Source organism: Rhinichthys klamathensis, unplaced genomic scaffold, assembly GCF_029890125.1.
Source record: "Rhinichthys klamathensis goyatoka isolate OS25496 unplaced genomic scaffold, OSU_Roscu_1.1 h1tg000127l_1, whole genome shotgun sequence".
Lineage (NCBI taxonomy): Eukaryota > Metazoa > Chordata > Actinopteri > Cypriniformes > Leuciscidae > Rhinichthys > Rhinichthys klamathensis.
The window spans coordinates 164,211-190,440 of NW_026606664.1; the positions used below are offsets into that span (position 1 = coordinate 164,211).

Consider the following 26,230-nt stretch of genomic DNA (forward strand, 5'->3'; position numbering starts at 1 on the left):
CTGTCAATCAAGACTCTACTGCCCGCCCCTCGTCGCTGATTGGTCGGATTTCGTGCCCAGTCTGCCAAATCCAACAGGCGTGTATTCTGCAAATGACGTCAGGGCATCCCACCACAGGACAGATCTCATACTGCAGACCTTAGGAAAGCAAAAGAATAACATCAGACACTGAAGGTAAGTCATTGTGCATTTATCTTGCACATTTATCTTTTATTTACTGCCTACTCTATAAAGCTTCTCTCTTTATTTATATGCTTCCTAGAGTTGAGTCTTCTTCAAACATGTGGTTAGAGCAAGAGCGATAATTCAAAAAATAAATAATGATACAAAATAAACTACGACGCAAAATTTCTATCGATTCGATGTAAGACTTACTGAACATATTACAGAATTATTTTATTCACATTAGGCCTACATAATACTTTTCACAAGCACGTGTGTGTAAAACAGTAGACTATTTTAATTTTCTAATAAAAATATTTGTTGTTTTGTTCATTACAGCTCATGAACTACTTTAGAACAAGATGAAAACCTTAAAAGCAAAGTTCAAGAAGACAGAGGTAAGAGCCTGTCACGTACTAAGTATGCTAGATTTCTTATGTTTGACCATTAATCCGAGCCATTATGTCTGCGAAACTGTTTTATATACTGTTAGCTAAGCTGTTAAATCTCTTGAGTATCTTTGGAGACTTGTTGCTTTGTATCGGTAAATGTGTTTTACCATTAGAGGAGCAGGCCAGCCTGCAGACGGCACCTGTAACCAGAGACCTCGATAGTGTTCAATTATTGAAACAAATTCATACACACTCACTCACAGACTGAGTATATACTGCGGTCTTCGTTGTTTTGAGTGTTCATTTAGCATTGGAAGCTTTTATGGCTCTTCATCTTCTTTAATATTCATAAAACATTATGTTATTGGATGTAATCCCACTGTGTAAAGACGAAATGTGTGTGTGTTTTCCCCCTGCTGAGGTGGTGTATCAGATTTGAAGTTGTGTTGGGATGAACAGATAGATGACCCGCTGTAGGGGAGAGAAAGTGAGCTGCTTGTTTTCTCTTTGTTTTAATATTATCTTTCATTCGAGCCTCATGTCTGGGTCAGATGTCCACAGGGAAACCGTCTCTGCTGCTTCTGCTGCTGGGGTCATAAAGTCAATGATGGAAAGATAATATATCAGAGTGTGTTAAAGTTATATTTCTCTGGATGGTTGGCTCTTATTAAACACCTTTACTCAATAATAATAATTATATATATATATATATATTGCATTGATATACACACTCACCTAAAGGATTATTAGGAACACCTGTTCAATTTCTCATTAATGCAATTATCTAATCAACCAATCACATGGCAGTTGCTTCAATGCATTTAGGGGTGTGGTCCTGGTCAAGACAATCTCCTGAACTCCAAACTGAATGTCAGAATGGGAAAGAGTATTTCTGTTGAGACATTCAGATGGTAGAGTCAGAATTTGGCGTAAACAGAATGAGAACATGGATCCATCATGCCTTGTTACCACTGTGCAGGCTGGTGGTGGTGGTGTAATGGTGTGGGGGATGGTTTCTTGGCACACTTTAGGCCCCTTAGTGCCAATTGGGCATCGTTTAAATGCCACGGCCTACCTGAGCATTGTTTCTGACCATGTATGGCCACCATGTACCCATCCTCTGATGGCTACTTCCAGCAGGATAATGCACCATGTCACAAAGCTCGAATCATTTCAAATTGGTTTCTTGAACATGACAATGAGTTCACTTTACTAAAATGGCACCACAGTCACCAGATCTCAACCCAATAGAGCATCTTTGGGATGTGGTGGAACGGGAGCTTCGTGCCCTGGATGTGCATCCCACAAATCTCCATCAACTGCAAGATGCTATCCTATCAATATGGGCCAACATTTCTAAAGAATGCTTTCAGCACTTGTTGAATCAATGCCATGTAGAATTAAGGCAGTTCTGAAGGCGAAAGGGGGTCAAACACAGTATTAGTATGGTGTTCCTAATAATCCTTTAGGTGAGTGTATATACAGTATATAAATTATGAACAAAAATTATATATATATATATATATATACACAGTGCTTAGCATAAGTGAACACACCCATGCTAAAGTTGACTAAAAAGAGGAATAAAAAAAATCATCTTTTGGAAATTGATCTTAATGCCTTAAATAAAAAAATGAGGAAAAATCCCACCTTTAAGGACCCCAATTTTCTTTGTAAAAGGAAATAATGTTTCGTAAATAAATAAATGTTCTTCCTTAAAATACAGGGTGCATAAGTCAGGACACCCCTATGTTAAATTCCCATAGAGGCAGGCAGGTTTTTTTAGTTTTTTTTTTAAAGGCCAGTTATTTCATGCATCCCGATAAAGTTCCCTTGGCCTTTGGAACTAAAATAGCCCCACATCATCACATACCCTTCATCATACCTGGAGATTGGCACGGTTTTATTTCAGTTAGCCTAATAGCTGGTTTGATTTGCATTGAGAGATGATCTTATGGAAAGTACCCCATGCCAATCTCTAGGTATGGTCAAAAATATTGCCATACCTAAAATATTGCTACACCTTTGTGTGAAAAACTAAATTATTGCTACACCTTTGTGTGAAAAAGATGAGTCATCAATATTTATAAAGAGAAAGATGCATCAAGATGCCTGTTTTTGCTAAAGCTATTTTGGACACTGACTAAAAAAACACAAAACTGTTATTCTACAGCATCACATCATCACAGGAAATGACTTAATCAGACTGAGTTAGCATGAAAGTGATACACTAGTGTGCACTAGACTGTTTATTTTTATACCTCCATTTAGTCTGATTGCTGACTGCGTATTTCTCTCTCGTGTTTGCTGAGCTCTCACCCCCTGATGCTAATACAGTAGCTTTGGGACCAGAGAACGATTGGCCCGAACGGTAAATTAGAAGGAGAGAGAAGTTAGACAGAATTGGGATGGAGAGTCAAAAAGAAGGACACCGGGACAGAGAGGTGTGTGCGTGCCAGGCAGTGACTGCAGTGTGTGTCGTATATCTCCGCAGACAGCAGAACAGGACAGCATAGCAAGAGTTGCACTCGACAAAGCAGGACAGATTTCAGCAATTGGATATATAGTCAGAGTTACATATTCAGTGGCATTTAGGCCTTCGCGTTGTTACCGACAGATTAGATATAAAGTCTTAACCTTGGCTCTTTTGTGACAGCTTTGGCAGAATGTTCAGTTCATTTGAACTTTGTTGTGGAAGTATTCAGGGTCTTTGTTGAGAGCACATAGTGTGGATGGCTCGTGGAAAGAAGCAGAGGTTTCATACGTCCTCTGAGCTCTATGGATCCTCATGTCGTCTTTAGCCCAATGAGACGCTTCTGCATGTGTTACGGTGTCATTACGGTACGTACAGCCATACACATGGAAACAGGAGACTGCATTGCAACAATATTTCTTAATCAATATATCTGAACATCCTCAAAACAAGATAAATGTACTTGAGAAGCAAAACAATATATCGTTTCCCTATGAGTTATGAATATGTTCCCTTGTTTTTAGTTCAAATGTGGCCATGTTGAAATATTTTGATTTAATGAAAATGAGGGAACAAAGTTGTACAACATGGTCACTCACAACTGAACTAAAACAGGAATAAATCTGCACAATAATGGGGTCGCGGTGTAACTAGAATGAGTCGAATGAAATTGGTACAACATGATTACAATGCCTCCCTCTGATGATAGATTTTTTTTATTTCAATGAAATGTTCGATATTACAGTTCGATGTTTTTTATTTAATTATTTGTATTTTTAGGGTATTTTACTGGACTAATTTATATTTATCAAATAGTTATGATCAATTTATTACCCGTGAATCACTCTTTGAGAGGTCTCATAGACCTAAAAAAAAAAGTCCAACTTAAACTGTCATAAATCTTGAATGCTTTGGAGCATAGACATTAGTTTGGTCGCTTTTGAAAGAAGACACTTAGCAGATGATCTTGATATGAAAAAAAGTTTGTTTTTTTAAAGTGAAACTAAAAAAAGTTATAGAAGTTTAAGTTTATTATGAAAAATGCGCACAAATACTATTTTTAAATTATATATGAAATAGCCTATATATTTTCCTAAACATGTTTTACTCTAAAACTAAGAAAATCAAAGCTATACATCTAAACAAGTTGTGTTCCACATTTGAGGTTGATATCTCAAAAAAAAAATTTTTTAGGAAGATTTTGTTTGGGCGCAGTACCAAACTTTTCCACTAGATGAAATTTGTCTCCCATTAATTTCCAACGCAGTCATTTTTGAGCCTGAACCAGTCACAAGTGTGACTTATTTTTTCCAGGACCATTTAACCTTTTCAAATAAGGTCTATGATTTTTTTTGTGTTCACATAGCAAGTGCCAAAATCTTCACCAAGTTTCGTAATATTTCGATGAAGTAAAAACTAAAAAAAAAAAAAAAAAATTTAAACGTGCAATTTTTCAGTCAGAACAGAACTGGAGAGTTTGTACAATGTGGTCACAATTTAACTAAAACAATAGAACAAATTAGTATGTAAAAAAAAAATGTGCGTATATATATTATTATATTTATATATATATTCTGTACATGTATATGTGTGTGTGTACACACCAATTTATGTATGCATATATTTATATATACAGTATATATATATTTACAATATATAAGCACACATATTATATAAACAAAAACCTTTCTGTTAGATGCGATTAATAGTGATTAATCGATTTGACAGCACTTGTTTATACTTAAAACAAGATAATATTTTGTTTGCCAGTGGAATAAAATAAAGATATATAAAGAAAATGTCTTAATATTTTGAATTTAATAAAGAGAATTTATCTTGTTTTAATCTTTATTTTTACTATTTGAACAGTTAAATATGGAACCTTGTCTCCGCCACTGAATAAAAAAAAATAAAAAAATAATTGCGACTTTTTATCTCACAATTGCGAGATATGAAGTCAGAATTGTGAGAAATAAAGTCGCAATTGCGAGATATAAAGTCGCGATTCTGAGAAATAAAGTCGCAATTGCGAGATATAAAGTCGCAATTCTGAGAAATAAAGTCGCTATTGCGAGATATAAAGTCGTAATTATGAGAAATAACGTCGCAATTGCGAGAGAAAAAAAGACAGAATTGTAACAATTGCGAGTTTATTTCTCATAATTGCGACTTTATATCTCGCAATTGCGACTTTATTTCTCAGAATTGCGACTTTATTTCTCAGAATTGCAACTTTTTTTCTCAGAATTGCGCATTTATATCTCGCAATTGCGACTTTATTTCTCAGAATTGCGACTTTATATCTCGCAATTGCGACTTTATATTTCAGAATTGCGACTTTATATCTCGCAATTGCGACTTTATATCTCAGAATTGCGACTTTATATCTCGCAATTGCGACTTTATATCTCAGAATTGCGACTTTATATCTCGCAATTGCGACTTTATTGACGTTATAACACATAATTGCAAGTTCATATCTCGAAATTCTGACATCTTTTCTCAGAATTGTGAGATATAAACTCGTAATTGCAAGTTATCAGGCCAATTCTAAGGGGGGAAAAAGACTAACTTTTTCCCCCTCAGAATAGTTTAAATCTCATGATTCTGACTTTATAACACGCAATTGCGACTTTATATCAATCAATTCTGACTTTATATCTTGCAATTCTGACTTTATAACACGCAATTGCGACTTTATTTCACGCAATTCTGACTTTACAACACGCAATTGCGACTTTATATCAATCAATTCTGACTTTATATCACACAGTTCTGACTTTATAACCTGCAATTACGACTTTATATCAAAAAAAAATTTGACTTTATATCACGCAATTCTAACTTTACATCTCGCAATTGTGAGAAAAAAAGTCAGAATTGTGAGATAAAAAGTCGCAATTACCTTTTTTTATTTTTCATTCTGTGGCGGAAACAAGCTTCCATAGTTATATAATAGTTTCACAATTGATACTTTTTAAAATAGTTTATGTTTGTAAAAGATTATGCAGTAGATTTGGGTCACAGATGGTAAAGTCATGTATAATTAAAATTGTTTGTAATTTTTTTCAGTAAATTGTAGATGGTGTAAACTTTTATACGGTTAAATGTGTTATTATAAATGATGTGTATTTGTGAGTTTGTGTCTCTGTGTTTCTAGAGTCAGGACTGGAGTAAGACCGATGATAGATTGTTGCAGGCTGTTGAACAGAATGATCCGGAAAAAGTATCCATGCTGCTGGTGAAGAAAGGTCTCTGCCCGTCCAAACTGGACACGGAGGGCAAATCAGCGTGAGTGGACTATTGATTTCAACTCAGATGTTAAACCTATACTCTGGCCTCGCTTTAGTGACATTCTTGTAAAAAAAAACACATCAACAATCAAAAACATTGTTCACAGGTTCCATCTTTGTGCATCTCGAGGTCGGTTGGATTGTCTAGAGGTCATCCTCTCTCATGGGGTGGACATCAACGTAACAGACGGCACAGGTACGATTTACTCGACTAGTTTTACCAATGGAAGTATTGATAGATTTCAATGAGATCTGTTGGTTTCTCTCTGTAGGTTTTAATGCTCTCCATCTTGCTGCCAAGAATGGACAGTCAGATTGTCTAAAGAGACTTCTTCAGGTAGGAGTCTTGAACATAATCCCATAGTCCAAGAAAAATAGAGCTAATATTGATGTACAGTTGTAATGTTCGTCCTGTAGGAGAGGATGCCTGTCGACTCCACGGACAGTTTCGGGAGGACTTCCCTTCACCATGCTGGTAATAAAAACGCTTCTAATATATTCAAACATATGAACATTATACAAAACGTTGTATTTGTGCGTAATAGGAAGCTGTTTTTGGTTCATTACGTATTTGTTTCTGTGCAGCTGTAAGTGGGTGCTTGTCCTGCACTGAGATTCTGTGGGACTTTAAAGCCAACCTTGACGCTCAAGATGGAGTAAGTTCATTTGAACACTATGTGAAAAGATCATTTACTTTTGTATGTGAAGTGACATTCAAGATATACTTTTTATTAGTGTATGCATCGGCGTATCCACCAAATGTTGAGGACAGGAAGTGGAAAATGTAGTTCTAAAGGGTTGAATTTCCTGTTTTCTCGTAGGATGGGTCAACTCCATTGATCCTGGGGGCCCAGATGAGCAGAGTCGAGCTGTGTGCCTTTCTTTTGGAACGAGGAGCCAATCCTAATATACAGGATAACCAGGGCAGGTTGGATATGCTTTAAACAGCTGGTATAAAATTTGAAGGATCTTTAAAATTTTATTTTGTTTTGTTTTATTTTCAAAAAGGACAAAATACTGCATGGCTAAAATAGAATATAAATATTAGATGAAACACTTAAAAAGAAAATTAGATGTTGTTTCCAATAAACAATTTCAAAATTGAAATCTGAAATAAAAATCAATTAAAGCTAAATAGAAATAAAAATAATAATAAAAATAAAAATAACAAAAGCACATAAGCTTAAACTAAAATGAAAAATTATTAATTATATAAAAATAAAGGCTAATTCAAACTATTATTAAATACTATAATAGTATATAAATAATACTAAAGTAACGCTGGTTTAAATCACAATGAAAGAATAACTCCTGATAACTTTTACTTCAGTGAAAAGCCAACAGACGTGTATTTAATGTAATTGTTGTATTATTAATTTCTCACACAGACACAATTGATCAAAACGAAAATACAGCAAAGAACTATTAAAAATAATGAAATAAAATAAAAATGTTTTTTGTTGTTTTTGTTGTTGTGTTTAGTCCTTTTGAGAAGTTTTATATTTCTCTGTCTGTTTTTAATTCGTTTATGCTGTTCGCAATGCTTTATGGGATTGTAGTTCTTTCCTTGTACCTTTATATTTTTGCTTTTTAATTTTATTTTCTGCTTCAAATCAATGTTTGTAATGTTATGATTCACCTCGTAGGTGGTTGGCTTAAAACACTTTAAAGGGATAGTTCACCCAGAAATGAAATGGGTAACCAAACTGTTATTGGACCCCATTGACATCAATGGAAGTCAACGGGGCCCATCAACTGTCTGGTTACCAACATTCTTCAAAAAAATAGCTTATCAGTAGAACTAAGAAATTCATACAGGTTTGGAACAACATAAGGGTGAGTAAATGATGACAGAATTTTCATTTCTGGGTGAACTATCCCTTTAATGAAGACTTTTTTAAAATCCCTATGGGAGAAATGGATGGAAAATATACTTACGGAACCCGTGCACTAATGCACTCTATTGTCCTGTGTGGTATCATGTGGTTTCGAGGCAGATCAGCGTTGATGTTGGCCTGCGAGAGTGACAGCATGGAGACTGTAGAGATGTTACTGAAGGGCGGAGCTTACCCACACCTAACCGACGCCCTGGGACATAACTCCGCCCACTACAGCATCACTGCCGGCAACCAAAATATAACCAAGCTTCTGCAGAACGAAGGCGTGACCGCAGGTAACCACACACACATCTACTCTAGCCCTCACCTTTAATTCCTCAGAGAGAGGGGCCATCTGGAGCTTGGTGGTTCTTCTTCCCCTCGCCTCTGATGTCTGGCCCCATCTCCACTTGGATACGCTCGTAATCTGAGAGGAGAGACTAAAAAGCAGATGTTACGTTGGGTCAATGGATGAAAACATAGAGAAGTTTGCTAACTCGAGTTACAAAGGCTGATTGGAAACATATGTCGGACTGAGATGGAAATGGATCCCAGTGTTAATAAAGGGCCCCTGTGGTCGTACCACCTGACAGAGTGATAAATGTGCTGCCTGTCTGCTTTCATGTTGCCTCTTTTTTTTTTACTGCAACAGTGAACATGTGGTGGAACGGGAAGATTATATATAGTTATGTGTTTAAACGTGGTTTACAATGTGTTTTTGGAGTGGTGTGTGCAAGTCTCACCGCACTGCTGTCTGTTTCTTATTTCTGTCCTGTGCATTCCCAGCTGCTGAGGGTTCGAATGAGGAGGTAATTCTTACTAATGGCTTTTTTTTTTTACTTCCAACACTTTATCACATGCATACAAATAACTAAACCACAGAAAACCTTCAAAGACAGTCAGGGATGCATTATGCTGCTGTAAAATACAAATGTTTCACAAATATTGTTGTAATTCAACTTAGAGTAACTTAGACTAACTATTATCTAAACTGCTTGATTTTAAGGTGAAGTCTGTAACTTTTGCGCCCCTTGTGCCACCAGACTGAATTGCCAATTTCTTGCCTAAACTTCTGGCTTAAGATGCATTCACATTTATCATTGTTCTGCGAATTTTTGTGGCCGAAATCCAGTCATTTTAATAGGAATCCTGAAATCTTGAATTCTGTTTGAGGGGAAATGACTTTTCCACACAGATTTCGCAATGGTTTTAAGTTGGTCAAGTGAATTCATGAATGACTTGTGTGAGCTGTGCTTTATACATCACTACACTATTGACAATGGACTTTTTTGCCTGCAAAATTTTGCTAATGTGACCACACCTCATATAGTTGTCTCAGCATGTTGGGATAGGAGAAAGCATTTAATCCAATTTTCACTTTAACATCACAAAAGAATGCATTTCACCTTTAAGAATTCATCGACGTTGTGAAGACAGAAGCGTATGTTACAAATCTGACTAACACTGCTGCTACTTGCTTTGCTTTCTAACCTGTGCATCCTGAAACCCCGCCCACACCAGCAGGCTCCTCCCACTCCCAATCCCCCATCTAGCGGAACCACTCCCCGCAAGAGGAAAGCCCCTCCTCCTCCTAAATCTCCTGCTCAGGTACAACATGGGATTCATGGATCCCGTGAAACATTGCTAAAAAAAGAACGCTTTTTTTTTTTCATTTGTCTTAAAGGGATAGTTCACCCAAAAAGTCTGTCATCATTTACTCACCCTGTCTTTTCTTCTTCTGTGGAACATAAAATTAGATGTTTTAATAAATGTTGATACTGCTCTATTCCAACAATGAAGGGACTGTAAAGCTTGAAAAGGACAAATAAACACCATAACAGCATGGACTTTTCATTTTGCGTGAACTATTCCTTTAAATGCATGACAGTGGGTTTCATTAGTTAATAATTTCATGGATTATTCGTATTTATGCGCACAGGAGAACTTCTCGCAAACAAAATGTCCGGCTTATTCATAACCCGTTTTTACGCAGGTGAATTTGTTCTTAACCTCATTCTAATGTTAATGAACTTGGAATATTCTAAATAAGCGCATGCCCAAGGTTAGTGATTTGCATAAAATACGCCTAGACCATCTCCATATAAGGGCTTTCCCGGCAATTTGAAAGTTATTGATGATCATGTTTTTTTTGTGTGAAAACATTCGTACATAGATTTCACGCACAAATTTGTTCAATGAAATCTGTTTTTTTTTTTTTTTCACAAATTCTGTTTTTTGAATTTTTATTTCTCTGGTTTTAACGGTTAAATTTAAATATACGGTAAATTCCATTTTTATGTCTGTATTCTGTGATTCAGTCTGCATTTTCTGCATTACTGAAATCATAGGGCCCTAGTTTCATACACATGGTTATTGAATGGCACCCATTGTTTTCACTTACAAATGCATGGCTTATGCATAATAATTTTGCAGGGCCCGCCCCCTTCCTCAGACGCCTCAAGTATGCCACCTCCCCCTGACCCTACACAATCACCTGAATCCCAGAGCCCTTCTCCACCTTCTCCCGCCCCCAGGACCCAACGTCCCCCGTCTGAGAACCTTGTGAGTGGCAACGAATGTCAAAACTTTTAAAAGCTTTTAATGAATTGTAGCCCTAATTGTTCCAACATAACCTATAGTCAGCGGTTACAGTACATTATAATCAGTGTTGGGGGTAACGCATTACAAGATACGCGAGTTACGTAATCAGATTACTTTATTCAAGTAACGAGTAAAGTAACGGATTACTTTTACAACAAAAAAGTTACTTTTCAAATAATTATCGCAAGTTACTTTGTTCTCCCATTTATTGACTATTAAATACTTTATGTATTTAATCTCACTTTATTATTATCATCTCACAAGACTGAGACAGACTTATTCTGACTTTATAACACGCAATTGCGAGATTATATCACGCATTTCTGACTTTATATCTCGCAATTCTGAGAGATAAAGTCAGAATTGCGAGATGTAAACTCATAATTGTGAGATAAAAATTTGGAATTATCTTTTAAAATGTTTTATTCTGTGGCGGAAACGATCTTCCATAGCAATCCAGAATGGCTGCACAGCTAAAAGGTTTGTTTGAGCGGCACCCTCTACTGTACAGGCGTGAATTTACATTTCCTTCGTCCTGAGGAAATTAATTTGACGTGTGGTGGTAAAGGGCCTTTTCCCCCCAAAAAATATAACTTTTTTGTTGTTTAAAAAAAAAATAGACAAGCAAGCCCAGCCCAGGTAAGAAAAGGTAGCGAAACTCATTACTCTCCATACGCATTACTTTCCATTTCCTAAGTAACGCAACTACTTACTTTTTTAGGGAGTAATGCAATATTGTAATGCATTGCTTTTAAAAGTAACTTTCCCCCAACACTGGTTATAATAATGTACACATTTCGTAATTTAGAATAATCACAGTTTTAAAGCAGTTTTCTATGTGACTACGTTGCAATGTGTGTTTGTGTGTCAGACGGAGGATGAGGAGGTCTTTGAAGAGATCCGTAAGCTCAGACTGGAGAGAGGTCGCCTACTGCAGAAAATTAAAGTTCTGGAGCAGCAGCAGAGTAGCGCCACCACTGCCCTGGAGGAGGTACTGCACTTCTTTAACTATAATACACTTATTAGCACTGACAGGGAACAAATTGAAATTTGAAACTCTTGAAAAGTCACATTTCAGTTAAAGGGGATGCTTTACCTTCAGAAAATTTTGATTGTCAACCGCAGGAGTCCTCACCAATAAATCAAAACATAAGATTTTTTGCAACCTAGATTTGAATGATTTTGATGAATGATAATTGTTTTTCAGCTGAACTCTCTGAGAGAGCGTCTGAGCGAGGCTGAGGCAAAGCGTGACCGGCTGCTGGCCGAGCTGGAGGAGTTGAGAACGGCTCGGGTGAGCGGCGTGACCTGTGACTCGGAAGACGCCGAGGACTCAGATGACATGCTGGACTTCCCTGGTTAGCCGAGAACACTTCCTGACACATCAAGATCAATGAACATCAGTTTGGTTGGAAAGACTCTGATAAGTGGACATTATTTGAACATTTTTATATGTATGTCATCAGGAGCAGAGAAGTTGCTGTCTAGGCAATCACGAGGACTAGATGCTGATTCGCCGGCGGACCGGGACGAGGGCGCCTCTCAGGGGAATCCTGCCATGGTGGAGCAGCTTCGCAGAAAAGTGGAGGAACTGACCTCCCAGAATGTCGACCTGGTTCTCAAAGTGCAGGTAGAGCCTCTTTCCTTTAAACACTCACATGCAGACAAAGCATTAAACACACACACACACACACACACACACATAGATGTTTTTAGCAGCTTTTTAAAGGTTGTTCAGATGTGCAAGATAAAAACAGACATATATGCGCTAACCACATACTGCATCTGACCTGCTTCATAAAGCACCACAGTTAACCTGATGCTGGATATATAGCTCATATATTCACTTTGAATCAGCATATTTTAACATATTGTTTACAGCATATAATGTGGTGAATTGCATATTATAGTAATATACCTAGACTTTTTGCTTTTTGTATTATTATTATTCTCAATGGTGATTCTCAATGGGGTTTTTTTAACGTTGAAAAACATATATAAATGCTTAAATACATCATTATTTTATAGCATTACGCAAATGAAAATGTGATTTTTTTTTTGCATTAAAGTATAAGTGGGAAATGTGCTTAAATGTAACATAAAAAGGTCACGATGCAAAAAAAATCTAAAATGTGCCTTATTTTCATAAGAATAAAATAAATTGTTTTACTTTAGACAGATTTCTTGATATTCAGATCAAACCAAATAGAGATGGCGTTACATGTTGACGCATACCTCCCAATTTTAATCACATGTTTCATGGTCTAAAGATGCAGAGAGTTTATTTATAAAGCTAAAACACAGCTGACATTATAATAGCACCAATCAGATCAGTGTGGTACAGTAGCATATTCTGGTAAAAATAGCATGGCATGTAATGCTAAGCGCTAATATGGCATTCCACTTACAAAGCCCTTGTGAGAAATGTTTGGGGAACGTGCAGCACGCTCATGTTTTCTCATGCAAATGAGCTCAGTCGAAATTGTTTGTAGCAAATTGAATACTTATAACTGCATGTTTAACATAAATCAATGTTTACAAGAGTTCTCAAAAACTGGGTTGTATTTCACTGAAGTCCAGGGTTAAACAAACAGATCAAGGAACACTATGAGGGTAATGGCTGAGGCAAACATATGGCAACTATATGTGCTGTCTTTAAAGAGAAATCTATAAAACATTTCCATTGCAGATGCTGGAGATGTTTGAGAAGGATGACACGGATATGCAGAGCTCGGGTCCAGATTTTGTTTCCACGGCTCAGTATGAATCTCTGAGGAAAGAGTTTGAGGAACTTCAGGAGAAATACTCCAGAACCCAGGCTTCAACTGAAGCATCAAGCATTGCAGAGGATCCTGGGTAATGTAGTTAAAATGAAATCAGACTATCAATCTTTTTCTTGACATGATTCAGATTATTTCCGATTCAGGTAATCACTAATAGCACATACTGTACGTGTCGCCAAGACATCTACCGGTATTCAGTGTGTTCATTTTCACCTGGGAGATGTAGTTTTAGAGGAATTCTCATTTGCAATGTCATTAAAGGTGAACTAAGTAACTTTTTTACCTTAACTGAACAGCTTTGGAGTCATTGTAATGTTTATATTACTGATTTCGTGTTGAATGGTGGTCGTCTCGCACCCCCCTAGTGCCTGTGAGCAGGCCCGTCGGAACAGGACAGGCAAACCAAGCAATTGCTTGGGGCCCCGAGCTGGAATGGGGCCCCAAGACAACGACTGTTTAAGAATAAAATGCAACGACAAACTGTGAGCGCCCCTTTGCTAGTCAATGCAGTAAAGTGCAATGACACTGTTATCGGAATCCGCCTCAAGGGGGCCCCTCTCAGTAGTCGCTGACAGCAGCCAACCACGCGATCTCTGCTGCCGGCAAAATACAAACCTCCTCGGGAGTTATCATGAAGCGGAATTATGCTTCAGGAAGCCAGAAAAGAAAGAAGAGAAAGGACGAGAAGGTTAAGAAAAATACCAGATAGTGGTAAAGTAATAAATTACACTGCATAAAAATAGCTCTACTTGTCTTGTACAAGTGATGTAATTTTGCAGCAGGTAACATTAGGCTAGCAAAAATATGTTTATCTTAGCTACCTGCCTGATGGCAAATGCTGCTTGTAACGAACAGGTAGTGCAAATTTTTTTTCGAACGGACGGAATATGGTTAACGTTACATACTGTAATATGTTTTTTAACGGTTTAAGGAGTTCCAGAATCACTGTTTATCGTATTTAATGACATGACATTGCTATAGCTAATAGGTTTTGATGAAAGTGGCATAGCATAACTAACGTTATTCCACCGTGATAATCTATTTACCAATGGGGGTTAGGAAAACCACACAATAAATTCCGTGCATCAAACATTAGCTTGGGATGTTTTTAAGCATTGGTAGTGAAAGCAGCATCCCTTCCCTTCTAATATCAAAATATGGAAATGCTAATATCTTTAAGTTTTCTGTAACACTTTATAATAACAATCATTAAAAGATGGTAAATTGTTAGTTATTTAATATTTAGTTAATTGTCATTTAACTGTTAGCAAACAGTCTTTTTACTTAACAAATAATTTGTAACCTTACCCATCTATAAACATTATTTAACCTGAAAAAGGCAGAGGAACATGATTTTTTCATAGCTTATGTCACTGTAATTTTTTATTTTTTTTATGCACAGTATGCAACAGCAGTATTTGCACTGTAAACCTTTTTTATTCATATAAAGTGTGTGTAAGTGTGTGTGTGTGTGTGGGGGGGGGGGGCTTTGGGGGGCCTCCATGTCCATTTTGCTTGGGGCCCCCAAATTCCTTCAAACGGCCCTGCCTGTGAGCCGCAAAACCACCCTTGCAACTTTGGGCCGGCGAGCCGCCGGCCTCAGTGTTAGGAAGTATCGTGTGATATCAGGTCTCGCGAGGTAACGAATTGCTTTACGGCAAAAAACAGATCTGATAAAATTCTGATAAAATGAGCATCAAACAGAAATAACCCGGCGCCGTATACATGTGGTGTTCGAGGCGCACATACAATACAGACTGCCGACAGTTAAACAGGGCGCGCGCAGCTCTTAAAGGGGCCACACCTTATTTCCACTCGTTACAGCGTCCATCCTACTGAACAGGTACCGTGTACAGGGGGGAGGGGATCCGGCCGTGAGTGCGAGCCATCTCTGCGTGAGTGCTATTCACGACAGTACAAGTACTCCACAGCGACTCTAGGGGTCGCTGTTTGACAAACACGGAATTCCTACTTAGTGCTGCTTTAATATGTTAATTGTTTCTTTACTGGATGTTATCCACCTAATTTTTGTAACTTGAATTTGCAAGGCTTTCGTTGTCATTCGCTTCCAGTTATTTTACCTGTCCAAGAACTGCTGCTTGATACTGCAAACTGGTATTTGTTATTATATGATTTTAAATGCATTATCAAAATCATAAACAAATATATCATAAACACACTGGTTTGTAGTGCAATTAGTTTTACAGTTTACTGCACTTTGTTATTATTCTAGTTATTTCCCTATGACAAACAAAACAAATTTTAAAACAAAATTGCTGAATTTAAGTGACCGCTTATTTTACACAATATTTACTCAAAATTAACAAATATATATATATTTGTAAAGAGAAGATTGACCATTGAAAAGAATGTTGTTGGTAGATATTAGAACTTGCACTAAACTAATATCCACCTCTCATGCACTTATGAATCCTGTCAAGTAATTGAAATGTTTGCTTTTCTTCTCAGATCTGAAGAGAAAGAGGAGAAACATCAAAACGCAATGAAGGAACAGCTGGCCCAAGCCCAGGCCGAGTTAGAGGAACTCAAAGAACAGATGCTCTTAGGGGTCTACTCCGTGGAGGACGCAGGAGCGAAGCCTGAACGGGGCTCTGAGGCCACAGAGAAAGGGGCAAATTTGGAGACTCAGCAGCTGAAAGCGAGGGTGCAGGAGCTGGAGGCGGAGCTATCCAGAAAAAAGAAAGATGGGGAGAGGCTTAGGGAAGGTGACAATGACACCATCCAACAGCTGAAAGAGAGGGTAAAGGAACTTGAGGCGGATCTGCAAGATAGAAGGAAAGGGAAAGAGGGAGAAGAGGAGACCGAGACAGTTGTGAGCCTCAAAAAGCAGGTGGAAGAGTTGGAAAAAGCCCTGGAGCAAAGCAAAACGGCTGGGCGTAAGGAGGGCGAGGGAGCGCCGGTGAACGGGTTGCAGACACAGGTGGAAGAACTTGAGAGGGAGTTGAAGGATAGCGTCCCTCGAGTTCGGTTTGAGGAGGTCCAGGTCACATTGGGTCTTCAGCTTAACCAGATAGCTCAAGAACGAGCCGACGTGGCTACACGACTCAACCAGGCCTTGCTGGAGCTGGAAAGGCTCCGCCCCCCTTCCCACATAGACGAAAATGAGGACGACGAGGACCCGTCTGAGAGCTCAGAGGTTTCCATTGCATCTGGTGAGTGCACCTGTTGTCCCTCCGAGACTCTTGGAAATAGCCATTTGATTCCAGCCTTTAAATATAACTAATTTTCGACCAATCAGAGCACTCCCTGCATCTGTCGCCGGGGGGACGGACCTTGGAGGCGATAAAGGAGGAGCTGGAAGTTGCGAGGCAAGAGGCAGCACAAGCTCTGGACAGCCTGTGTGCCGAGAAAGAGAGTCGGGCTCATGATGTACTACAACTGAGAGATGCAATACCACTGGTGAAACACCAGGAGGCGCTGTCCGCAGTAGCCCAGCAGTTAGCTCAAACTGAGAAAGAGCTGCAAGCGGAGAGGGCGCTGCGTGAGCATGCTCAAACCGAGCTCGCCAGGCTGCAAGCCGAGCTGCAGGCGCTGCAAAAAGACTCAGTTAGTAAGGAAGAACATGATAAAGTCAAGGTGAGTTACACAAGATGCTATATTCCATTTGCATATAAATTGTTCTTTGGAAATCGGCTCTTTTTAATTATGCACTTCAAATGATTCACAAAAGAATTGATTTGCTTATGTAAAGTAGATTTCTCAAAGCTACTAAAATGAAAATGGCTATCCCTGAATCCAAATATACCTATTTCCTTAGTGAATAGTAATCAAAAAAACAATAGATGAAAAGAGTAGTACTGTTCATATTCATAAGAAAGTAGGTGTAAAGTACCTACTGCTGGCGAGAGAGTGCGAATCTGTTTAACAGTTTCTTTCCCATGAGGCCACGGGAGAGGACTTGTGAATGTCAGTGAAATGCAGTATGTATACTGTGAATAGTATGTGGATTTTTCTGAATGCACAGAATACCAGAATGACTTCCTACATTTGCCCAAATGTGAAGTGTTCATCAGAGCACACTAGACAGAATACTTACCAAAATTCACTCAATTCTAGTGTGGTAAATTACCAGGAAGTAAATACTGCCATGATTTTTTTTAAACTTTGACTGGAATGCAAAATAACAGTTTTAATAATAAAGAATATATTTTAAAGGCCCCTTGAAATCAAAATTTAAGTTTTTTTAGCTTTTAGCATGAATATGTTAGCCTTAAGGTTATGAATAAGCTGGTGTGTTCCAAAACAATGACAAAATTCGCATTTAGGAGATATAAGCATTCAAATCTACAGTCTCACTTTCGCTAAAATGGATGGACTCCCGACCCCTATGCTATAAATACCACCTGGCCAAAGCGACCGGTGACACGTCACGGAGCAATATGGGTTGGAAATGTGTTTTCAATTGCTCAAACGCTCGAGTTTTATTCCGTTTTCCAACTGTACATTGGTTAAGAATAAAATGGCTTAAATGTATTCACACCTCTACAATTGAATCCAATGTATCATCAGCGCTCGGATTCACTTCCATGGTGCTGTCAAGTATGACTTGCAGTCTGTGAGGTAAACTAAACGCTATTGGCTGTTTGAAAAGGGGGAGGAGCCATTCAATATGTCCCGCCTTAGCTTCCAGTTTCAGTGGAAATTACTTCAACGCATCATACAAAGCTGCACTTCAGTGAGCTTGCAACATAATGAGGACATGTGGCAGAAACACATACAATTTATTAAATAAATACAGTTTTAGTATTCAGTAAGTAATAATAAACCAGCATTCTTAAATCTTAAAAACAGAGGTTTTTTATAGGCAAGGAATAGTTCTTCATGGAACCACATTGCACAAAAGGTTCTTTACTTTCTCACACTTAAGAAAGAAAATGGTTATTTTAAGAACTGTTCACTAAAAGGTTCTTTGGAGAACCCAATATTTCTTCTATGGGATCACAGCGAAAAGCCCCTTTTGGAACATTTAGTTTTAAGAGTATACTATGGTATACTAAGCTTGATTCTTCCTCACTTCAGGCAGAGCTAGAGCTCTCTCTAGAGGAGAGTCGGCAGAGTGCGACAGCGGCGCAGGATTTTCTGAGTGAGAGAGAGACCGAATTGAAAGAGCTGCGATCACAGAAAGCTTCAGAACAGGGACTGGTGTCCAAAGAAGACCACGAGGCCCAGAGACTCTCCCTACAGGCTGAGATCAACACGCTGACAGCCCAGTTAGCTGATCTAGCACGCAAGCATGAGAAGACCTGCATTGAGGTATGTATGCGTTTGTTGTCCTTGATGTTGTTTCTGACAGTTTCCACTCCACCTATTTGCACATATCTTAAAAAAGTGTCCCTCCGCAGGTGTTCCAGGTGCAGCGGGATGCTTTATTTAACAAGAGCGAGCGTCAGGTGGCTGAATCTCAGCTGGAGACGGTTAAAAAGCAGCTGGCGGATCTTCAGGCTGAGTCCACCCACATCCAGCAGCTGCACCAGGACATCCAGCACTCGCAGGGGCTCGTCAAAGAGAAAGACCGCAAGGTGTGAGGGAGGAAGAGTCTCCATAAGGGAATTGAGTTTTAACGATAATTTATATTCCATTAAAGAAAGCCCTACTGTGAGCTACAAGATTAATCGATGGTATATGCTCTCGTTGAAGCCATCAGCCCACATTATTTCAACTACTTTTTTTAATAATCCTGTTCAACAGTAGAATTCCTGGTGAAAGACTATACAGGTCCTTCTCAGAAAATTAGCATATTGTGATAAAGTTCATTATTTTCCATAATGTAATGATAAAAATTAAACTTTCATATATTTTAGATTCATTGCACACCAACTGAAATATTTCAGGTCTTTTATTGTTTTAATACTGATGATTTTGGCATACAGCTCATGAAAACCCAAAATTCCTGTCTCAAAAAATTAGCATTTGTACAATTTTGTACATTTTAAAGATAAATTCATTAATCTGGTGCACTTTGAGTCACTCGAATCTGTTGTTAAAAATAAATAATAATCCACCCGCCAACCACCCATATTCTTTGATTTAGATATCTGCATCTGATCATCACATTACAATTATTCAATTAAGCATGATAATATGGTAACATATCACACAATTAACATTTATTTAAATTAAAAGTTCTTCTTTTGGCAAAATTAAAAAAAAATTATAGCCTAAACAGAGGCTTTACTCCCTTTAAACTTATTGTCAATGTTTAATTTTTGAAAACACTCTTATCGGAATAATTTTTTGTACCTTTATAAAGGGCATTTTCCCCCTACTTTTATTTAATGTATGCTCTAAATTTCATTTAAAATTCTTACATTTTATCAATACATTCAATTAAAATAATAAGACACTAGGCTGTTACCAATCAAATTAAATAATTTACATTGAAAAATTATAACTGTATTAAATGAGATTATTTTGAATATTTTTTGAATATACAAGGAATGTTGAAAAGAATGATACTTTGAAACTAAACCGCCAGTAGGAGGCGGCAGGCGGCGTCTTAATGAGCGAGTCATTGAGTCATTAATGTAAACGATTCGTTCAAACGGCTGATTGATTCAGAATGAGGCGGTTTAATAATGGGCAATTGAATCTTTGACTCAAGCGATTAGTTCAGAACGCTGAATGATTCAGTAATGAATCATGGATGAGTGCTGTGAGACGTGATATGGTTCTGTTGTTTGGAACTATTTTCGCTGCTAAAACAGAACAAAAACAGTCTAAAAATGTAAGTAACTTAATTTTAACTATTAGTTTATTGAACTGTTATGAAATTAATATCTCGGTTTCAATCGTGATGGCATTCAGGAAAACAGCACTCTGGTCGTGTGTAGCCTATATATTGTTTCTTAACTATAATTAATGTTATAAATAACTGCGCGAGATTCAACAGCGCAACTTTGTTACCGTCCGTACATTAGGTACCATGATGGGAGTTCCGTGTCTTTATTACACTCATTTAGCTGTCATCCACCACCCTCGATTGAATGGAATGTTTTTATTAGAGCCCGACCGATATGGATTTTTGGGGGCCGATGCCGATACCGATATTAGGGAGTAAAAAAAGCCCGATACCGATATATCGGCCGATATTATTTATGTGTATATTATAATACAGTAGCAATATTATTTATGTGTATTATAGTACAGTATACCAGTCAAAAGTTTGGACACTTTCCTATTGGTGTGTACAAACTTTTGATGGGTACTTTACACAGTAGCTATAAACAGAATAAATATATTTTATAAACACGTTTTGCAATGATCACTCAAATGTGGTGATCAAACACTTGTGTGACACAGATATGTAATGGAGGCAGGGGGAATGATAGAATGAGAATTATACAGCTGAGCTGTAACCAAACTAGTTTGCATTGCATGTTATATTATATTATATTCTAAATACTGTTGCATAATCTTCACTAACGACGACTTTGTCTTTTAATTTAGTCATAACTTGTATCAATAAATATATAAAAAGTGTCACTGACAAAACCTTATTATCTTCTATTTTTACTCTTAATTCCTCTAATCTCTACCAGTGGAGGAAGAACTCAGATCTTTTTACTAAAGTAAAATGAATAATATCATAATGAAAACTTTTTTAATTACATATGTACAGTACTTTTATACTATTTTAAATAATTAGTAAGCAAAATGTACTAAACGTGAAACTAGGCTACTCTTAATGCAAAATGGCCCTATATAAAGTGTTATAATTATATACATTTTTGGAATATTGCTTGATGTTGTAACGTAGCGTTATCAGGCAGAATGAGCTTTAACACGGTGTCTACACCGGACGCAGCCGTTACTGCTCGCGGCGCAACAGCTGTTTACCCTAGACCAGCGGTTCCCAAACTTTTTTCCTTGCGCACCCCCTTCTATGTCCCAACCGGGTTTGCGCACCCCCAATCCCCACTTAAAAAAAAAAAAAAAAAAAAAAAACAACGCAACAAAGCTTTGTTTTATTGCCATATAAAGACTCATGTTTTATCATGCTCAAATAACCAGAACACACATCATGACAATAACAACATCAACAAAGTTTCAATATAATGCAACAAAGCTACGCACAAGCTTCCACTTTTAACCATGACTTTAACCCTTTCACACCAATGCGACCGTTATTTAGAATTTGTCACTTTAATGTTTCCATGGTGACGCGTCATTGCTTGTCACGGGACACAACGCAACCACAACACAGCGCTGAATGAATGAGGATCTGCTTTTATGTCATTTTTCCTTTTTTATCAAAAATATTCACAACAAAATGTATTAGCTATACATGAAACAGTGATATTCCGATTGTCAAATATGTGTAAGTGGACGCGTTGTGTTGTTTAAACGCCTTCATAACGATTGCGTTAGTTGAGCTGTATGCGTGATGGGCGGCGTCATGTTAGTTTGTGCCACAGTTCAGAGAAGAATCGGATCTGTTGGATTTACAACACGTCAGTTTCTCCCCCCCTCACGAAATACATGAACGTAGGAGGCTGGTGAACTGGGAGAAGAATAGGGTAAAATGTGAAGCTACGTTCTACACAATCATGTGTAACGTTATCTGATATGAATAAAACGTGTCATCTTATAATGAAAAGGATTATTATTTCCTTATCCATAGATATCAGCAAAATAAAAATCATTGTTTTGCTAGTACTTATGTGTATTTAAATGTGTGAAACTTAAAATAAACATTATGTGGTTGAAAACACTCAATAGTTGTGATATAGGCTATGCCAGCACTGGCTAAGCGCCAGCCAACGCGCGAAAGCACATTTGAATTTAGAAGTTGATAACGTGACATATTATAGCATAGCGGTTGCAGAGCAGTGTTTAGAAGAAGACAGCAGCTGTCTTATACGTTTCTATTAAAAACTAATAAATAATAGTTTTTTTATTTAAAATATAAGCGATTACAAAGGAAATGTTTACTGTTCATGTTTTTTTTTTATTGTATTGGAAAAATCCCATTTAAAAAAACAGACCGCCATTGCATTTTTCCTCTCGCGCACCCCCTGGTGACAGCTCGCGTACCCCTGGGGGTGCGCGCACCACACTTTGGGAATCCCTGCCCTAGACAAAGCAGAATCAGTTTACTGTCGGAGATCGCTCGCGCCACGCATTTTAATCAATGTTTCATCAACCAATTGCCTTAATAAATAAGAAGTAGGCCTAAATATAGCAGACAATATAATCAGGACTTCTCAGCTGCGCGCTTGCAATAGTCACAAGCTCACACAATACGTGACAGAGGCTTGTAGCAGAGAAATCAATTCTGTGAATTACACTGCGCAAATCACAAGTAGGCTACTACCCACCGGATGAAGAAGGGTTGGCTCTCAGTCTCCACAGGCTACATAAAATATTCATTTTATTTTATTTTTCGTGTTCGCATTTATGAGGAAAAAACAATGTTACAGACGCAACAGTTCAGCACTACGGACGTGAGCGCTCTGAAAGCGGCACTAATGCTTTGAAACTTTCACATAGACATCAAACAGAAAGCACAAAACCTTTCGTTTCAAAGTGAATTTCGTTTTGTATTAATTGTATCTTAATTTTAATCAATGTTTCATCAGCCATTTGCCTGGATTTAATTTATAAGAAGTAAATTTAGCAGACGATAGATAATCTCGACACGGAGGCGCCTGCGGGTGAACTGGAGCTCGTCTCATGAACCGAAACTCAGCGTATAGACCTGAGAATAGAAATATATCTATATTGAAATGTCTACTTTTAAACAGAACAATTCAAAACGAAAGACAGACAGACTCATGTAATCGTATGAAATGTGCATTTCTCTCTGGCACGCGTTCACTGAAGATCGCGAGTCAGCATCGTCAACTTCATCTTTGGCTGACACTGACTGAAAACACTTGTTTATTATGAACAATTAAAATGTCTCCTTGCTATATTTGTTGTATTCATAATCATTACTTTTGCCAGTTCTTGTGACAGCTTTTAGGTGCTTTATTGGCAGCGCCACCCTTACATGAATCACCGCACCCGCATTTTTTTAAAATATTCATTTATCGGCCATTATAAATGCCGATACCGATAGTTAGGAAAAAGCTTAAAATCGGCCGATAATATCGGCCCGCCGATATATCGGTCGGGCTCTAGTTTTTATTACTCGGCCCGCTCGACCCGCGGATTATGATCCGTGCAGCACTATCGGCAAACTACACGGTTAGAGAATGGACACAAGCGGGAATAGCGACAGAACTGTCACGGTGGAAAAAGTGTATATGAGCACGTGACTGTCTGTCCGAGTTTTGTCGAGAGGCGGAGGCGGCACGAAATTTGACGGAGGCGGCCGCCTCATAATTGTCTATGCAGGAAAAACCCTGAAACTGTATATTTTATCCCCTAACCTAAACCTACCCATCACAGAAAACTTTCTCCATTCTTATATTTTCAAAAAAACATCATTTAAAAGCTGTTTTTCTCATGCGGACCAAAAAATGTCCTTAAAACGCAGGGTTTACCTGGACCACACACACACACACAGCAGTGGTGGCACTGAATAAATCATTGGTATTGAACGAATCGGTTAAGTGAATGATTCAATGACTCACTTATAGAGTTTCATTCCTGAATGAATTAGTGTGTTTGAATGAATAAATTGAGAAAATGAGTCACGAATTAAGTTTTTGAACTAATACGTTTGTGTAATATTAATTGACTATATAGCCTTTCTCGCCCCTATAAGCCTGTTCACACAAAGGACAATAACTATAACTAAACAGTTATAATAATAATTTTTATTCTATGAGAATAGGTCCACACCAAACTATCACGATAACGCTGCAGAGGAACGATATTATTGGAATCACTTTCAGAACGCTTTTCCTGCCAATGAACGATACAAACATTGAAAGCCAATCAGAATCAACCAGACTTTAAAGAGCTTGAGCATTTAAAGCAGCAGACGACATAACTGCTTATAATAAACAGAACGTTATCGTGGGTTAGTATGGAAGCTAATATGGTCGTCGTTCTTTTGCAGAAAGATTCAAATTTGAGGGCAGTTACTGACTTTTGTATAAAAAAAAAATCTAATCAAATCCATGTTACGTAAAACATTTATATTTTTGTACCTTTATCTAACATTCAGTGACATCTTTTCTAAACCTGTTCCAGATGCACAATGCATGCATGTTTGTCCAGATGCAAAAACCCATGATGTGGAGATTTGATCTTTCTTTTTCCTCTTTCTTAGATCACAGACTTGTCTAAGGAGGTGTTTCGTCTGAAAGAGGCTCTGGGGGCTTTGAGTCCCCCACTGGGACGTTCCCAATCTCCACCATCCTCAGGGACACCTGGACAACAGCTGGCACTGCAGAACCGTGTGACCACACTTACACAGCAAGTCCAGGTACTGTAAGCATAACGTGATCCTCCCTTTATCAGTTTTGAGTTTTCTTCCAGGAACGAACACATAACAATATTCCTCATTTATATAATTCCCGCCCAAAGCACACACGCACACAAAAAAGTGATGAGGCCTGGTTGAGTTGCTTTAAGTATGTTTGAAACTTACAGTTATTGAAAGGGGCGTGATATTTTCAAAATAAGCTTGAAGTGATTGACCAATCACAGCACACTGGTCCAGCCGACCAATCAGCACACACAGTGCTTTCTGGAAGGTGTGGCTTCATAGAGACCGTAACTAAAAACAGCGTTACTGCCAGACTGGGAAGAGAGGTGCTGCAACAATGAAAAATATGTGAAAAAATATTGAACATTCAAGCATGAAAAACTATTCTAAAAGACCCCAAAAAACTAAATCCAGACTTATGAATATAACCAAGTCTTTTCTTTCTTCTTGTGCTCAGGACTGGGAGCGCAAACACAAGGCTGTCGTTTCTATATATCGTTCTCATCTATTAGCTGCTGTACAGGTGAGACTCATAAACCCAACCTTACTTCTATAGGAACATCTGATGTCTTATACTACGCTTATCTGTGCAACTGTTTTTGACCTTAACAGGGTCGGATGGATGAAGAAGTTCAGGCGCTTTTGCTCCAAATCCTCCGTATGACACATAAAGGTCAAAATTAGTTGCTTTTTAACTAATAGCTATACATACCCTTGAGCCGAAGCGTATCAGCACTGTGCACCGTCACAGAGAGGCATTGAAACTATGAATGAGAAGATGTAGTTTTGGAACATGACAGAGATGATTTTATTTCCTGTACCTGATGATTTATGAGGGAGAAGACTGATAATTTTGTACCACGTTTCAATAAACACTGAGAAACGCTGCTCGTCTTTCTTTGCAACTCTGCGGTTGACACTTTCATTGCAGGCCTCTCACAATACTGTCAAATGTTACTTTGTGGTAAAAAGAACATTATGATGATCACGTCTGTTAATACAGGTTTCTTTTCCTTTTCAATCAGAAGATTATTTCAAGTAAAAATGTAGAATTTGATCATTATCTCTTCATTCAAACCAGTATAATTTTTCGTCTGTTTAAAACAAAAGGAGATGCTTTGCAGAATGTCCGAGCTGCTCTTTTCCTTAACTTAAAAAATAAATCGAAAGAAATTAATACTTTTATTTAGCAAGGATGCATTAAAATAATCAAAAGTGAAAGTTAAGACATTTATAATGTTGCAAAAG

At 37.8% G+C, this 26,230-nt stretch overlaps 1 protein-coding gene across 2 annotated transcripts; it reads left to right on the forward strand.

Annotated features, from left to right (window-relative positions):
- The first annotated feature begins 119 nt into the window (after positions 1 to 119).
- On the forward strand, positions 120 to 25,869 carry ankrd24 (ankyrin repeat domain 24). Of its 2 annotated transcripts, XM_056256359.1 has the most exons (23): positions 120 to 174; positions 502 to 560; positions 6,188 to 6,318; positions 6,428 to 6,516; positions 6,593 to 6,657; positions 6,738 to 6,795; positions 6,906 to 6,976; positions 7,142 to 7,248; positions 8,318 to 8,493; positions 8,984 to 9,006; positions 9,719 to 9,805; positions 10,631 to 10,759; positions 11,670 to 11,789; positions 12,006 to 12,156; positions 12,265 to 12,428; positions 13,488 to 13,654; positions 16,051 to 16,754; positions 16,841 to 17,178; positions 18,622 to 18,855; positions 18,945 to 19,121; positions 24,824 to 24,979; positions 25,440 to 25,505; positions 25,595 to 25,869. In XM_056256359.1, the coding sequence occupies exons 2-23, from the start codon at positions 525 to 527 to the stop codon at positions 25,664 to 25,666; spliced, it is 3,321 nt and encodes a 1,106-aa protein (XP_056112334.1). In that variant the 5' UTR covers positions 120 to 174; positions 502 to 524; the 3' UTR covers positions 25,667 to 25,869. The 2 variants fall into 2 exon arrangements, with proteins under 2 accessions (XP_056112334.1, XP_056112333.1); XM_056256358.1 differs by lacking the exons at positions 120 to 174; positions 502 to 560 and adding an exon at positions 3,313 to 3,395.
- The last annotated feature ends 361 nt before the right edge of the window (positions 25,870 to 26,230 follow it).